The sequence below is a fragment of the Globicephala melas genome, chromosome 17 (assembly GCF_963455315.2).
Source record: "Globicephala melas chromosome 17, mGloMel1.2, whole genome shotgun sequence".
In the NCBI taxonomy this organism is placed as follows: Eukaryota; Metazoa; Chordata; class Mammalia; order Artiodactyla; family Delphinidae; genus Globicephala; species Globicephala melas.
In genome coordinates, this window is record NC_083330.1 from 41,866,864 (window position 1) to 41,884,407 (window position 17,544).

The following is a 17,544-nucleotide window of genomic DNA, read 5'->3' on the forward strand; positions in this document are numbered from 1 at the left end:
ACCACTGTGCCAGCAGGGAAGCCCAGCTCTCTGTTTTAAAAAAACTCTTTTTTTACCGTTTTTTTTTTTTTTTTTTTGCGGTACGCGGGCCCCTCACTGCCACGGCCCCTCCCGCTGCGGAGCACAGGCTCCGGTCGCGCAGGCTCCACGGCATGTGGAATCCTCCCGGACCGGGGCACGAACCCGCGTCCCCCGCATTGGCAGGCGGAATCCCAACCACTGCGCCACCAGGGAAGCCCTTTACCTTATTTTTTAACTAAATTTCTTCTGATTAGAAAAGTAAAACCGAATCCTTAGTTTCACAATCATGTAACAGAAATAACTACTATTGGTGTTAATCTATTAGGAGTTAGGGTAGTGGGTGAATTGTAAGCTCATGTGCTTCAAATCTGTTTTCCTTCTGAAACCTACCAGGAAAAGTGTCAATTCAAGATGAGTTTTTAATGACGGTGGTGTTCTCTTCGACAGCTTCTACTTTTGCGCAAGCTCGAGCTGCTGAAATCAGTGCCATGTTGAAAGCAGTGGCCCAGAAATCTTCTAATTCACTGGTTTTCCAGACACTGCCACGGCACATGAGACGAAGAGCCATGAGTCACAATGTCAAACGCCTTCCTCGACGGTTACAGGAGATTGCCCAGAAAGAGGTATAAGTGTCCCTTAATGTAAATGTTTAGGTTAGTGGTCCTTAAAGGAAGTTGAGAAGTATTAACCTAACAGAATTTATTAAAATGAAGACTAAAAAACAACATGCTCATTTTGCATATTTTTTGGTTTAATCATTATATTCCCCATCTCCACCTCCACTCCCCTCCAAAATTAGCAGGCTGTTGGATATTACAGTTACTTTTAGATACAGCATTTGGAACCTCTCTCTATGATGTTAAACAGTTGATGTTCCCCTGCCAGATTTAAAATGAAAATTTGACCTTCTTACCAGATAAGTAATTTTAGCTCTGCACTTTGGGGGTGTGACCAGTTGAGAGTTGGAAGGTTAAAAAAGGCAGCATCAGTGCCTAGTATTTGCCTTTTGTCTTTTTTTAATGTTGAAAACTTGAACTTGGATTTAATTTTTTGTTCATGTCCAGTTGTTTTTGGCTTTACCAAAATTCTTGGCTTGGACATTCTATGATTGTCTAACCACACTATGTCTTTACTAATTGATTCAGAATTTCTTTATCAAGTGCCTTCCGTGTACTGGTATTATGCTGGTGGTGAGGTTAGGGTCCATTAAGGTAAAGTCCTTATTCTTAAGGGGCCCACAAACTAATGGAAAAGTTTTTCCCACAGAAGTTTAGCTTAGCTATGGAAGAAGTGAAGAATGAAAACTAAACAGGAATTTTGTTCTCTCTAGATTTAATGTGAAGTCTGTTTCCTAGTGGTAACATTAAACATTTGTCTGTCAGTACCTAAGTGATATGAAATGTGCAGGTTTTCCCCACTTTTATATCTTTGGTCCTAAGTTTTGGGTTTAGTTATATTCTTAGATGTTAAAAAACAATAAAAAAAATCAACACAAAGCTAGCGTTTGATTTATTCTTTCTTGCTTTCTAATATTAATAGCCACAAATAAGTTTGAGTTACTGTGTTGAACATTTTATAAATATTCTAATCTTCCCAGTCCCTGAAGCTTGCCCAGTTAGTAAGTGATAGAACTGTGTTTCCTTCCTAGGTTTACCTTTTTCTAAAATCTTCACTCTTTCTGTTGCCTCCTCTACTTTCATTGGAGAAATCACCAAGTTAAAAAATTAAGCAAACTAATGGAGTCTGTAAGGTACTCCACTTCACCTAAAATGAGCTGTTTGAATTCCTAACATTTAACTTTGTTTTGAGATGGTTACAAACTAGGATCTGCCTGTCTTCTTGAAACTCTAGGCAGAGAAAGCGGTTCATCAGAAAAAAGAACACTCAAAAAATAAGTGCCATAAAGCTCGGCGATGTCACATAAACCGGATGCTAGAATTTAACCGGAGACAAAAGAAGAACAAATGGCTAGAAACTCACATCTGGCACGCGAAGCGGTTTCACATGGTCAAGAGGTGGGGCTACTGCCTGGGGGAGAGGCCGACAGTCAAGAGCCACAGAGCCTGCTATCGAGCCATGACGAGCCGCTGCCTCCTTCAGGTATGCTTTTCCGATTGCTTTCCCCTTTACTTTCGTTTAGACCCTTTCTGATTTAGACTTTTAGACCAGTTCATGGTATGCCAAAGCCCTATCTAAGATTATTCATTTTAAAAATAATTACTGGGCAAGAGGCATTTTGCCAGATGCTGGAGATGAAGCAGCCTAAAGGTCTTGGGGCACACTGACATTAATCAAATAATTAGCCAAATATACAGTTGTAAGGGAATACCATACGATACCATGACCGTTCGTAACAGGAATAGGAGTGCTTCCCCATGGAAGTGATGCTTGAGCGGAGCTCTAAGGGATAAGGAAATGGCAGAGTGGGTGAAGGCAGAGGCAGCCAGATAGGAAGGAAGGATTGAAATAAATTCATTGTGAGAAAGATGAAGAGAGTGAGAGCAGGGCTAACATAGGGCGAGATTAGTTCTGGAGAATAAGTAGGAACCAGACCCTGCAGGATCTTGTCGGTCATGCTCGGGATTCATTCAGCGGTCATTCACCACCACAGATATTTGAGAACCATCTATGCTGGGAAGTTTGTTTTAAACTCTTTAAGAGGACAGTTGGTTTTAGAGCTACATAATAGTATTTATTTGGCTGTCCTGTCTTCTCCTGTGCATCCCCCCACCCCACCCCGCCCCCGGTCAGTTGCTAATTCAGCAGCTTTCTCTCTTCCAGTACGTGTTTAGAAATTTGTTCTTTGCAGCGGGCCTATCTTTCAATGGCAGGATGACCTTGGCCAACTTTTGAAAGCCGTTAGTATTAGCATCCTCTGCTACCTCTTGAGAGCAATGTAGCAGAATAATCAATACAAGAACCTTAAAAAAATTGTGGTAAATTAGACATAACAACAACTTTGTCATTTTAACCATTTTTACGTATACAGTTCTGTGGCATTAAGTGTATTCACGTTGTGTAACTGTCATCACCATCCATCTCTAGAGCTTTTTCATCTCCGAGACCAAAGCCCTGCATCCATTAAACACTAACTCCCCATTCTTCTCTCCACCAGTTGCTGTCAACCACCACTCTACTTTTCGTCTTTATGAATCTGACTACTCTAGGTACCTCGTATAAGCAGACTCACACAGTAAGCCAACTCCTTTTGAGACTGGCTTATTTCACTTAGCATGATGTCTTTAAGATTAATCCATGTTGTATCATTCGTCAGTTTCCCTCTTTTTTTTTTTTAAAATTATATTTATTTATTTTTGGCTGCATTGGGTCTTCCTTGCTGCACATGGGCTTTCTCTAGTTGCGGCGAGCGGGGGCCACTCTTTGTTGCGGTGCGCAGGCTTCTCATTGTGGTGGCTTCTCTTGTGGAGCACTGGCTCTAGGTGCCTGGGCTTCAGTAGTTGTGGCACACGGGCTCAGTAGTTGTGGCTCACGGGCTTAGTTGCTCTGCGGCATGTGGAATCTTCCCGGACCAGGGCTCAAACCCGTGTCCCCTGCACTGCAGTTGTATTCTTAACCAGTGTGCCACCAGAGACGTCCTCCCTCATTTTTAAGGCAGAATAATATTTCATTGTATGTATATACCACATTTTGTTTATTCATTCATCTGTCAGTGGTCACTTGAGCTGCTTCTACCGTTTGGCTATTGTGAGTAATGCTGCTATGAACATGGGTGTACAAATATCTCTTCAGTTCCTTGCTTCCAGTTCTTTTGGGTATATACCCAGGAGAGGAATTGCTGGATTATGTGGTAGATCTATGTTTAATTTTTTTGAGGAACCATCATACTTTTTTCCATAAAGGCTACACTATTTTGCATTCCCATCAGCAGTGCACAAGGGCTTCAGTTTCTCCATGTCCTACCAACACATGTTGTTTTCTGTTTTTTTGATAATTGCCATCCTAATGGGTGTAAAGTAAATACAAGAACCTTATAAGAGCCTTTGATTTGAAGACTCAGCAGCAGAAATCATGGGTTATAGTCAAATTCTTCATTTTGATTGTTGAGGAGCCTGGGATCCAGAGAGATGAAGTGACTTGCCTAGGGCTGCACAGCTTGTTGGTGGCCTACGTAGCAAGATAGGCCCTCCCCAGTGCTACGTCGGGAGCTGATTCCCCTGGCCTCTGCTTTTTCCACTGTACTCTGTCATCTCTCAAATTTTAAGGCAGACATATAGTTACTTCTCATTTTGGACAGAATTTTTGCTGAGGTTATCAGGTATTTTCTTTATATTTTGATTAGTCCTAAGTAATAAAAATAATAGCTAGTAATAACAAATATTTTTGAGTACTTAATTTATGTCTGTTTTAGTACTTTACATGTGTTTACTCACTTAATCCTTACAACAACAGTATGGGGTAAGTTTTACCATTATTTCCATTTTACAAATGAGAAAACTGAGACGTTGGGCAGTTTATCCCCGGCCATACAACTAATGAGTGGTGAAGTTGGGATTTGAGCCCAGGTAGTCTGGTTCCAGAGTTCCACGCTCTTAACCATTATTCTCTGCTGTCACCCAGTTGTACACACTCTGGTGGGGTTCCTCTGCCACTGACAGCTGAGAGCGGATCGCTATTGCTGGGAAGATTTCTGTGTGTGAGTGGTAGCATTGATTAATGTGAGTTTGTCAGAGCCTTACCTATGACTTTAGTTTCAGTTGCTGCGTGTACTGAAATTGCTTAAAGGAGCCATGGCGGAGGGGTTGGTTGGGGGTCAGTGAGCCTGAGTTGAACGCTAGCTTCTCCACTTACTGATGATATGGCTCTGTTCAAGTAACAGTCTCTGTCTCAGTGTCCTCATCTGTCAAATAAGATTACGATAGTACCTGGTTCATCAGGTCTTGGGAAGATTAAATGGCAGTCCATATAAGGAGTTAGCCCATTGCTAGCACTTAAGTAACCTTTCAGTATCCATTAACCATTATTATAGTTCTTTAATGTAATTGATTTTATTAGCTCAGTCTGAGCTCTCTTCATCTTACTTAAGTTGGTATGGCCTTACTCTGATTGCTCTCAGTTTTCCTTGTGCCATTGCTTAGTCAAATTTGGATATCATGGTCAAGACTGAGCAGTGGAGAAATGTGGGATAAACTGCCACGTGTGTCTTTAGGCTCAGTGTTTAGTAATCCTGAGGTCCTGAATTAGGGAACCAAAGTGAGCAAGCTTAACATAATATTGCTGAATTTATTACCGTCTTGCTTATTCTACTCTGATTTTTTTTACTTTAGTTAGGTTTTGGAGAGGGATAATCCGTTACTTAGAGGCAGTAGTTTTTACACCCTACTTCGAACTTATCTGTGAATATGGGATAAAACACATATTTTCTTTCTAAAAAGTAGGAACTGCCACTTACATTTTCAATGGAAATTCAAGCTTTTGATTGTATCTCCCTCTTTTTGCAGGATTTATCCTACTACTGTTGTTTGGAGTTGAAGGGCAAAGAGGAAGAAATACTGAAGGCACTTTCTCCAATGTGTAGCATAGACACAGGTAAACTTGTTTCAGAGCTGAGTCCCATTTTATTTTATTCTAGTTTTTATAAATTTATTTATTTTTATTGATTTTATTTTTGGCTGCGTTGGGTCTTCGTTGCTGTGTGCGGGCTTTCTCTAGTGGCGGCGAGCGGGGGCTACTCTGCCTTGCAGTGCGTGGGCTTCCCATTGCGGTGGCCTCTCTTGTTGAGGAGCACAGGCTCTAGGTGCGCGGGCTTCAGTAGTTGTGGCACGTGGGCTCACTAGTTGTGGCTCTCGGGCTCTAGAGCGCAGGCTCAGTAGTTGTGGCGTATGGGCTTAGTTGCTCTGTGGCATGTGAGATCTTCCCGGACCAGGGCTCGAACCCGTGTCCCTGCATTGGCAGGCGGATTCTTAACCACTGCGCCACCAGGGAAGCCCAGAGTCCTATTTTAGTCTTTATATATGTATTCATTTCATGAACAAGTGTCTGCTGTAAGCATTTTGGAATTTAAACACGCTTTACTGAGACAGTTCATGTTACCAATGACTATGTTCATATAAGGAAAGCTTGGGGTGGCTTTACAGCCATTTCAAATATTGTTGAGTGTAAAGTGAGAGAACCATTATTCTGGTGGAGTGAATTTAGGCAGGAGGAAACTCAAAACTCATTAAATCATTTACTCAAATATTTAACTGAGAACTTCTTGGGTGGTTTTGATCACTTCTTGATCTAAGCAGTGATCGAAACCAACACCTCATCCATCATGGAGTTAGACAATAAATAACAGTATGGCTATCAGGAACTAATAATGCAGTCTCAGCACTTGAAATCTTAGAATTCTGTTTCTGTTTATGTCAGGATTGACTTTTGCAGCAGTTCACTGTTTGTCTGGAAAGCGCCAAGGTAGTCTCATGCTTTACCGGGCAAATAAATATCCTAGAGAAATGCTGGGTCCTGTGACATTTATCTGGAAGGCTGAGAGGACCCCTGGTGACACTTCTGAGAGCAGGCACTTGTGGATATGGCTTCATCCAAGTCTTAAACAGGTATAATCCTTGACAGTATTTCCTCATCACTCTGTCACTGTATTCTTGATGACTGTTGGAAATCAGTGCTATAGAAATTTGAATAGTCTAAAAGTTTGATTGATAGCTTGGTATTTGAATATAGGGAGGATAGTTACGTGAATATTAAGTGGAGCAAATCTTGACCTGACTTTTAGTAAGCCCTAAGTAGAAGGAGAGATGAAAACCAATCTTATTAGGCAAAGGGCTTGAAATGGTGCACTGGGACTAATGCTTCCATCAGCCTGAATGGGTTCATTGGTATTCAGGTGCTTGTGAGAGCCTGTTTGATGATGAGAATCTGTTTTGAGTAATTCTGATGATTTTTTAATACTGCATTTAGCTTAGCTTTCCTTTTTTATCATACTCCCTGCTTTTATACAGTAGACTGTAAATTTTCTCCAAATTCCTCTTTAAACTAGTTTTTTAAAAAAACTGGTCAGAGTATTCATGTTGTTTTCATTAATCTTTGACATTTCAGAGTTCTTTTTCTGTTCTAAGTGCAGAGGAATCAAAAAACCTTTTTGATGATGATAAATGTAGTTTAATTTGTGAAGAATAAAAATGTACATTTTTAAAGGTAGAAAAAATAACATAAACTAAACCAACTTAAATTCGAAACGTATTTAAATTCCAGAGTTTAAAAGTAAAATGTTTAAACATATCCTTAGGATATCTTAGAGGAAATAAAAGCAGTGTGCCAGTGTGTGGAACCCACCAAGTCGACTGTCTGCCTCCCTGATCCCCTTCTGACACCATCCCAAGAAAAAAGCCAAACTGACCTGCCCACAGAGAAAATTGGCAAGAAAAGAAAATGGAAAGATGATGAGGAAAATACTAAACCAATTAAAAAAGTCATCGGTGATGGAACTAGAGATCCACTTCAGCCGTATTCTTGGATCTCTCCAACCACAGGCATTGTAATCAGGTATGGGTTGAATTTGCTCTGAACCTACTGACCGTTTTCAGTGAAGGTGTGCTCTGTTTTTGCCGGTGAAACAGACATCATATACGATGGAAGTTTCCATTTTAAGACCTTTTCTTTCTTTCAGTGATTTGACGATGGAGATGAACAGATTCCGGCTGATTGGTCCACTTTCCCACTCCATCCTAACTGAAGCACTCAAAGCTGCTTCTGTCCACACTGTAAGAGTAAACGTGCTTGTAATGTTTTATTCTGGTCACCTCCTTCTTAGCAAATTTGTGAAACCTAACATAATTTGGTAACATTTTGGGCCATGGCTTATAAATGTTTGTTTCCCTACTTATGCTTATTATCAAAGACTTTTATCTTTCACTTTTCCTAGAAGAGCAAATCTAAGTGAATGGAATAAGTAAACTGACTTGTTCTTATTTAAATACAGACTGCTCCTGAGCTTCTGAGTCTTATAGAAGGTTCTTAACTTCTCCATAGGCAGCTAACAGGGAGCCCTAAAATCCTGGAAAGTATATGCTATTTTTTTTGTTTGTACTTGTGTGATGCATATTTTCTGGGGCTAGTTTTAAGGGTGATGTCTAACAGGTTGAGAACAGTGTGTTGAGTGCAACTCTGTCCAATAGAATGTTCTGCGAGGGTGATGTTTCTTTGTGCCGTCCATTACGGAGCCACCAGCCACATGTAGCTACCGAGTTGCTAGCGTGACTGAGGAAGTGAATTGGTTCCTTTATTTAATTTTAATTAACTAACAGTTAAATTCAAACTGTTCTCTGTGGCTAGTGGCTGCCATGTTGACAGTGCAGGTCTGGAGAGTAGAGACTAGATTAGGAATCAGACACTTTGGGTTCAGAATCGGTTTGTTTTTCTGTATTTGTGCAATTAACCCTTCAGTGCCTGTGCCTCTTGCAGATTGGACACGTTGAATATGGTGATAGATCTGAACGGAGTTTGAGCTGTTAAAAGACAGATATTTAAAAAAAAAAAAAAAAAAAGACGACTTCTCTCTCCCTCTTCCCTGTTTCCACAGTAGTCTCAACCACTGTTGTCTCTTTCCTGAATCCTGAAGCAGCTTCTTAACTTTCCTTCATTGCTCTCACTTTTCACTCTATTCTCCACGCAGGAGGCAAAGTGATATTTTGAAAATTTATTCACATCGCGCTACTTCCTGATTAAAAGCTTTTGGATAGCTTCTCATTGTATTTGAGATAAATTCCAAAGCCCTTAATTTGACTGGTAATCTTATACCTTCACGTCTGTCTGGGCTCGTCTCTCCTCGCCCTTGGCACTTCAGCCACCCTGGCCTTCTTCCAGTTCTAGAATATGTCAGATCTCACCTCCCTTAGAGCCTGTCTGAATGTCCCACCTCTATCGCTCTTCTTGGCTAAGCCTTCCTCATTCTTTAAATTTCAACATCTATATCATTTTCCTCTAGAATCCTTTTCTGATCCCCTAAGTTAAATTACATCCCTCCTGTTGTTTTCATCCCATCTTGTACATTTCCTCTATTTACGTCTAGATTTGTTTGCATATTTGTTCGATGTTCGTGTCTCATAAGAGTCTGAGCTTCGTGATGGCGAGGACAGAGCAGTCCCATTCTTTACTCTGTCCCCTGGGCTTAGCACAGTGCCTGGTGCAGAGTTGTTACTCCATGCTAGCTCATAAGTTGCAGAGGGAGGATTTGAACCTCGGAAGTTTGGTTCCAGGGCCTGTACTTTGAACCACTAGTTTGTGCCACCTGAGTTTGTGTGAGGTAATGGGCGCATGTATTACAGGTTGGAATCTGTAGGGGCACATCCTACTTCAGTGAACTTTGGTATGAATCATAGCTGTACGTTCTCTTCCTGGGCATGCTTATGGTACTTGAAGTGCTATTTGAAACCTTTCCCAATTCCTAGTTCTGTTCAGAAAAAAGGCAAGTAAAATACTTGTGTAACTTCCTTGAAATTTCTAGAAATTCTATAGTAGTAATAAATCCTTTTGCTGAAGATTTCTTCAAAAGGTATTGGTTTGGTTTTTCTTTGGTGAGGAAAATTTTATTGCTTCATTCTGTGGTGATGAAGTTGGTAGAGTGGGAGAAGAACACGGCATCTCTTGTTGGCACTGTGCTACAGAGACCACAGGTGTGCGGTCAGTTAGGTAGGTAGTCTCTCAGAAAACCACGAATGTTTTTCTTAGTTTGTGAAATCTTGAGAGAAGTATAGTCCTGTGTCCTTGTCTGTAATAAGAAGAATCATTAGTCTGATGTGACAGTTTCCCTGGTTCCCCTCACAAAAGATTCATTCCCACAAACAGGGAAAAAAGGATGGGGCCAATAGCACAACGATTTTCGCCAAAATTATTAAGTCTGATCCATTATTTGTCTGGTGAACAGGACTTGTTGTTTTTCAGGAGGGAGAGGACACAGAGAAGACACCTCACTGTTGGTGGATTGAAACCTGCAGGAATCCTGATAGCGTTTCCCTTCATCACAGACAGGAAACCATCTTTGAATTGTTGGGAGGTATAACGGGGGATACTGGGTTGTACTGGGGAAGAAGGGAAGAGTGGGAAATGGGTTAAAAGAGCATCTTGCAGTTGAGCTACCTAAATGTAGTGTGCTTTTTAACTTGTAACTGTTTGTTAAAATACAGCAAGAAAGCACAAATGAGGTGTTAGTATTCTAGATAATTGGCATTCCATTGCTATAGATAAATGCGTGTGCCAGCTACTAAACTAAAATCTTACTTACCTTCACATGATTGCATTTGTGTGTGAAGCTCCTGTAGTTATTGATACGAACATACATGCTCATGTAGTAAAATAACCTGTTATGTTAATTTAATGCTTTTTGTAAGAAACTTCACTCTTTATGAACGTTAATTTATTCTCTGAAAGTATCTTCGGGGAAAAAAAGGGGAATACGTGTCTTTACATAATTAGCCCAAGGTGAAAGTTTCATTAGAGAAATTTGAAAATAAAAGCAAATATATATGTATTTGTGAATAACTTTTTGTTTTGTTTTGTTTTTTTTGCTAAAGGAATAACATCACCAGCAGAAATTCCAGCAGGTACTATTCTGGGACTGACAGTTGGTGATCCACGAATAAATTTGCCTCAAAAGAGGTCCAGAGTTTTGCCCAATCCAGAAAAATGCCAAGGTAAAGTTCCTGAGACAACCTGGTTTTCCTTACTATTTAGAGCAGTCAGTCCCATTAGAAGAGTTCTGCCTGTGACACTTCTGCAGTAACTTTATCTGTAGAAGAATTAGGGCAGTCTTTACCTGCCTACCTTTCAAGGTGATTATGATCAAAGGAGATGTGTATGAGGAAGTATCTTTTAGCTGTAAACATGTAGCCTGATCAATATGTTCATTTTTTTCCCTGAGTTCTCTATTTTTAGTATCTAAGTAAAACCTGTCTCTGCAAACTTGGTTCTCTGAAAATGCCTGGCTTTGCAGAATTTTAATTGTGAGGAAGGGATCTGCACCCGCAGCTGGTCTTGTGCTCTTTGGAAGCCTCTGTCTGACCATACAGATGATCCAGGTTCGAATCCTGGCAAGGCCATCCCAGGTGCTGAAGGGTAAGACGTCTTGGTTTAGACTCAGTAGAGTGGCCTGCAGGAGTTCTTTGGGGTGACACGGTGGGGGATGGGTAGGGGCTGGCTAAAATTTTAGTCTAAGATTGCGATTTGCAGCCATTGTGATCATGTCTCGTATTTACTGTCATTTAAACACGGTTAATTGGAAGAATGATTAAAATCAGCTTATGAATTTTTGGAGAAAGGATACAGGTGTGTGTAGAAACAACTTCAGAATTTTTTTTTTACCTTCACATGTAGTTAGATAGCTTATTAAGGGGGCAATAAAGTACTCTGCCAGAACTTCACATGAAAGGTGGATTGGATGAGGGAGGAGTTTAAGATATATAGGTAAGTTAGTTAATTACGGAGCCTAACACTTTAATCAATTCATTGTTGCCTCTTTCTTTTTTAATAGCAATATGGTCTGGAACAACCATAAAAGTTACCAGCGTCTACTACACCAATAAATGTTTACTGTCGTAATCATCTCAAAACTGTAGTTAAACTCTACTTAGTTTCTCTTGCTGCCTCAAACGCTTTTTTGGAATAAGGCAGTATTCAATTCTTCCTAAGCCTTTTGTCTTAATATAAATCAGTTCAAGGAAAATTAAAGTCTATCTTGAAAAACATGATTTAATTTCTACTATTAAAGCTTGCCATCTTATGTCATTGTGTTTTTTAATAATCAAAGTATAATTGATTTACAATATTATATTAGTTTCAAGTGTATAACATAGTGGTTCAGTATTTTTATACATTACCAAATGATCAGGATAAGTCTAGCTACCATCTGTCATCATACAAAGTTATTTCAATATCACTGACCATATTCCCCATGCTGTACATTACATCCCCATGACTTACTTATTTTATAACTGGAAGTTTGTATCTCTTAATCTCCCTCATCTATTTCACTTATCCCCCCCACCCCCCACACGTCTCCCCTCTCACAGCCTCCAGTTTGTTCTCTGTATCTAGGACTCTGTTTCTGTTTTGTTATGTTTGTTCATTTGTTTTGTCTTTTAGATTCCGCATATTAGTGATATCATGTGCTATTTGTCTTTCTCTGAGTTATTTCACTTAGTGTAATATCCTCCAAGTCCATCCATGTTGTTGGAAATGACAAAGTGTCATTCTTTTTACGTAGTATTCCATTGTATGTATACCACATATTCTTTATCCATTCATCTGTTGATGGACACTTCCATACCTCGGCTGTTATAAACAATGTTGCAGTGAACATAGGGGTGCATGTATCTTTTCGAATTAGTGTTTTCATTTTCTTTGGAAATATACCCAGAAGTGGAATTGCTGGATTGTATGGTAGTTCTATTTTTAGTTTTTTGAGGAACCTCTATTCTGTTTTCCACAGTGGCTGCACCCATTTACATTCCCACCAGCAGTGTATGAGGGTTCCCTTTTCTCCACATCCTCACCAGATCTGTGTCCCCAGGAGGACTCCCAATTGCCTTCTGCCTCTCTGGGAAACTCTCGAAGATCAACAAGTGGCTCTTTTCAAATTACTGCCTCTGTGCTGGGACTTGGAACATGTAGATTTTACGTGTACCCTTTAAGAGTGGAGTCTGTGTTTCCTGTAGCCCTCCAGCTCTCCTGTTCTCAAGCCCAGCTGGCCTTCAAAGCCAGACGTTGTACAGGCTCATCCTCCCTATGCAGCACCCCCAGGCTGGGGTACCTGATGAGGAGCTCGGTCCCCCTGCTCCCTCGGGGAAACGCTGCAATTATGATTCTCCTCCTGTTTGTGGGTCGCCTACCCAGAGGTGTGTATCTTGACTCTACCATGTCTCCACCTCTCCTATCTGCTTCCTTCTTTATTATCTTTAGTCGTGGAGAGCCTGTTCTGCTAGTCTTCAAGACGTTCTCATAGATAGTTGCTCTGTAAACAGTTGTAATTTTGGTGTGCCCATGTGAGGAGGTATGTTCAGGGTCTTACTTCACCATCGTGGCCACCAATCTTATTGTTGTATTTTATTAAAACCTGTTTTAAGTAATTTCTTTGAAGAAGTATCGGCATGTGAGCTATATAAAAAAGTAAACTTTTTAAGGATTTAGTATTACACAAATATTATTAACAAATGTAACATACCATCTGGGATGACAATTCAAAACTAATTTTAGAAATATACCTTGATGAGCTGGATCAATTAATAAAAGGTGAATCCTTAGAAGAATCTTAAGGTCATGATGGTCTTAATTCTCTGACATAACTTCCAGTCTGTCTTTCCATATCTGAAGTCATTCTTTGTTTTGACTTGGACAAAACAGATCAATTCTGGTGCTGCTTAAACCATAGGAAGGGTTTGCCTGACTTGCATAACATAAACAATTTATCTTCTTATGTGTGCTGGGAATTATAGAGAGCTTGGAAAAGAGAAGATACAGCAATATGGTACTGTGAGGTAATAAGAAATACATGTTTTGGTGTTTGTCCATGGTTCCTGGCACCTTGCTTCTAAAACTCTTGTAATTTCCTAAGTGACAAGAGCCTTAAAGGCTAAAAGGAGAGCCTTTTCTTATTCCTAACAAGCCCCTTTCAACCACACCTGAGTTTATTTTAATGCGGTGTCTTTTGGTAAAGCCCCTAAGGTTGGGGGCGGGTTGCCAGGGGAACCAACCAAAATGTTGGAACTTTCAGGCGCCACCCCTTCTCTCCCTGAGAAGGGAGAGGGGCTGGAGATTAAGCTTAATCGCTAATGGCCAATCAATCATACCTACCTGCTGAAACCTCCATAAGAATCCTAGAGTGGAGTTTGGAGAGCTTCCTGTTTGCTGAACCCTTGGAGGTGCTGGGTGGTGGGGTGCCCAGAGAGGGCATGGAAGCTCCACACCGCTTCCCCTTTACCTTGCCCTGTGCATCTCTTGCATCTGGCTGTTTCAGAGCTGTATCCTTTTATTAAAAAATCACCCAGTAATGTAGTAAGTGAACTGTTTTCCTGAGTTCTGGGAGCCATTCTAGCAAACTATTGGACTTGGCCAATTTATAGCCAGTTGGTCAGGACTTAAAATTGGTGTCTGAAGTGGGAGCCGTCTGTGGGACTGAGCCCTTAACCTGTGGGATCGGATGCTATCTCTAGGTAGGTAGCGTCAGGATTGAGTTAAATTGTAGGACACTCAGCTGGTGTCAGAGAATTGTTTGCTGTGGGAAAAACAGCCACACACTTGAGCGTCAGAAATATTGAGAGTAGAATAGAGTACAGAAATGGAAATGGTTTTCTCTTTCAGTGAAGACCCTGAGGTGATGATGCGTATCCTCAGGTGCTTTGAAAAAGTTTACTTGATCATTTCTTTCTTTTTCTTTTTTAAATAAATTTATTTTCATTAATTAATTAATTTATTTATGGCTGCGTTGGGTCTTTGTTGCTACACGCGGGCTTTCTCTAGTTGTGGCGAGCGGGGGACTACTCTTCGTTGCGTTGTACGGGCTTCTCATTGCAGTGGCTTCTCTTGTTGTGGAGTACGGGCTCTAGGTGCCCGGGCTTCAGTAGTTGTGGCACGCGGGCTCAGTAGTTGTGGCTCGTGGGCTCTAGAGCAGAGGCTCTGTAGTTGTGGTGCACGGGCTTAGTTGCTCCGCGGCATGTGGGATCTTCCCGGACCAGGGATCGAACCCGTGGCCCCTGCATTGGCAGGCGGATTCTTAACCACTGCGCCACCAGGGAAGTCCTATCATTCATTTCTTGAGTTTGATAAATATTAACAATATGTTTTTGCGAATCTTTTCAACTTCATTAACACAGCATTTCACTGTGTAAAGAACTGGCTTTCTGGGTGAAATTTAAAAATACAAGTTCTGCTCTACTATCTGTTCTTTTAGTATTTGCTCTCCTTAACATCTGGTTTGCTTTGTTAGATTATTTTAACTAGTCTTTGTCTTCCAGAGATGAATTTGCTTTAGAAAATAATGACCTTACATTGTGCTCATGGGCTCCTTTTAGTCTTTCTCTTTATACCCTCTCTATTACCGTGTACCCCAAACAGTTGACTTTCTCAAGTTCCCAGTTATTGGTCATTATTGCCATGACTTCTCAGTTTCTGCTCTTGGGAGAAAAAATATCTGATAGCTTCAGCTGGGCCTTTTTAACTGTTCTGCAAATTTAATTTAAAATAGAGTGAATTTGAAGGCTGTAACTTTGGTTCATTTGAATCCCAAATGATTAAACCTTTTATTCATTTCCCTTGCTTCTCTAAGAAACACTTAAGGAAATTTTAAAATCTGGTAATCTTCAAATACATTTAAGAAAGGAGAAGATAAGCTATTCAACCTTTAAGTCACAATTCTGGAGTTATGTAGTCAATTAGCTTTGGTCCGAGATGAAAGAGAATGTGCTTTATGTGAGTCTTGGGGGAAGGACTTAGAATTACGCACGGAATTGACAGTCATTCTGGGCACACTGAGGGGCGTGCTGACTCAGCTGATAATATTTTTTTCTCAGTAGTGAAGACTGTTGACTTAAAGGCCTCCTTTGCCTTCAGACATCCTCTGCTTTGGCATTATAGTATCACACAGAATAGTTTCACTATCCTAAGTCAGCTGTGCTCTCTCTTTTCATCCCTTTCTCACTGCTTCCAACCCCTGATCGTTCAACAGTCTCTATGGTTTTGCCTTTTCCAGAATGTCACATAGTTGGAATCATACAGTATGTAGCCTTTTCAGACTGGTTTCTTTCACATAGTAATACGCTTTTAAGGTTCTTTCTTGTCTTTTCATGGCTTGATAGCTCATTTATTTTATTTATTTATTTATTTATTTACATCTTTATTGGAGTATAATTGCTTTACAATGGTGTGTTAGTTTCTGCTTTATAACAAAGTGACTCAGTTATACATATACATATGTTCCCATATCTCTTCCCTCTTGCGTCTCCCTCCCTCCCACCCTACCTATCCCACCCCTCTAGGTGGTCACAAAGCACCGAGCTGATCTTCCTGTGCTATGTGGCTGCTTCCCACTAGCTATCTATTTTACGTTTGGTAGTGTATATGTCCATGCCATTCTATCACTTTGTCCCAGCTTACCCGTCCCCCTCCCCGTATCCTCAAGTCCATTCTCTAGTAGGTCTGCATCTTTATTCCCGTCTTGCCCCTAGGTTCTCATGACCATTTTCTTTCTTTCTTTTTTTTTGGATTCCATATATATGTGTTAGCATACAGTATTTGTTTTTCTCTTTCTGACTTACTTCACTCTGTATGACAGACTCTAGGTCCATCCACCTCACTACAAATAACTCAATTTTGTTTCTTTTTATGGCTGAGTAATATTCCATTGTATATATGTGCCACATCTTCTTTATCCATTCATCCGATGATGGACACTTAGGTTGCTTCCATCTCCTGGCTACTGTAAATAGAGCTGCAGTGAACATTTTGGTACATGACTCTTTTTGAATTATGGTTTTCTCAGGACATATGCCCAGTAGTGGGATTGCTGGGTCATATGGTAGTTCTATTTGTAGTTTTTCAAGGAACCTCCATACTGTTCTCCATAGTGGCTGTACCAATTCACATTCCCACCAACAGTGCAAGAGTGTTCCCTTTTCTCCACACCCTCTCCAGCATTTATTGTTTGTAGATTTTTTGATGATGGCCATTCTGACTGGTGTGAGATGATATCTCATTGTAGTTTTGATTTGCAGTTCTCTAATGATTAATGATGTTGAGCATTCTTTCATGTGTTGTTGGCAGTCTGTATATCTTCTTTGGAGAAATGTCTGTTTAGGTCTTCTGCCCATTTTTGGATTAGGTTGTTTGATAGCTCATTTTTTTTTTTTTTTTGTCTGGATGTACCACTACTTTGTTTCATCTTTTTAGTTAGTATTTTTTAGAATATTTGAAGATGAAATTGTGCTTTCCTATGCCTTTACACCCTAAGTATTAGCCATCTCTTTTGTCTGCGGCCAAATCTGAATAAAATCCCAGCTCTGTCACTCAGATCTACGGCAGCACTCCACAGGAAAGCCTTCTCGGCAGACAGCTGTTGGATGGGGCTCTTTTGCTCCTAGACAGGCCGTGTGAATTTTTACAGCACACGCCTTGTCACTTGAGATGCTGCTGGTTATTCTCTCCAGCTGCGCTAGAAGCAGTTGCTGCTTTTAAGGAGCTTTCATCTCAGATCTTTTCACCAGTTTAGTTTTTTCTAACTTGTTTATCCCTGATATCTGTCACATTATGGCCAAGTCACTTCCAACTTACTTTTGTCAGCCATCAGACCCATGCAGGTTGAGTGACCTTTCTATGTTGGCATTTTAGGACCTTAGCCTAAACTCATGAATTGTCTGACTTTTTACTTTTAATTCTTCAGTCCAACAAAGTAAGATTTGAAAGATTTTTTTCCCCCTAGTGTTTAAGTAAATTGCATGTAGGAAGTCTCTTCTATCAATATATATGTTTATAACTGAAAAAATTCCTACTCCTTTCCCACTAGAGTACTTTTTGGCATGG

General features: G+C 40.4%; 1 protein-coding gene across 1 annotated transcript in view; it reads left to right on the plus strand.

Annotated features, from left to right (window-relative positions):
• Positions 1–17,544, plus strand: part of POP1 (POP1 homolog, ribonuclease P/MRP subunit) — a 39,086-nt gene that overhangs the window by 7,302 nt on the left and 14,240 nt on the right. Inside the window, exons 4-11 of the mRNA XM_030862974.2 lie at positions 469–644; positions 1,873–2,121; positions 5,481–5,568; positions 6,391–6,578; positions 7,268–7,524; positions 7,649–7,742; positions 9,922–10,033; positions 10,551–10,670. Of these exons, the coding sequence (XP_030718834.2) occupies positions 469–644; positions 1,873–2,121; positions 5,481–5,568; positions 6,391–6,578; positions 7,268–7,524; positions 7,649–7,742; positions 9,922–10,033; positions 10,551–10,670 (1,284 nt within the window). The remainder of the gene's footprint in view (positions 1–468; positions 645–1,872; positions 2,122–5,480; positions 5,569–6,390; positions 6,579–7,267; positions 7,525–7,648; positions 7,743–9,921; positions 10,034–10,550; positions 10,671–17,544) is intronic.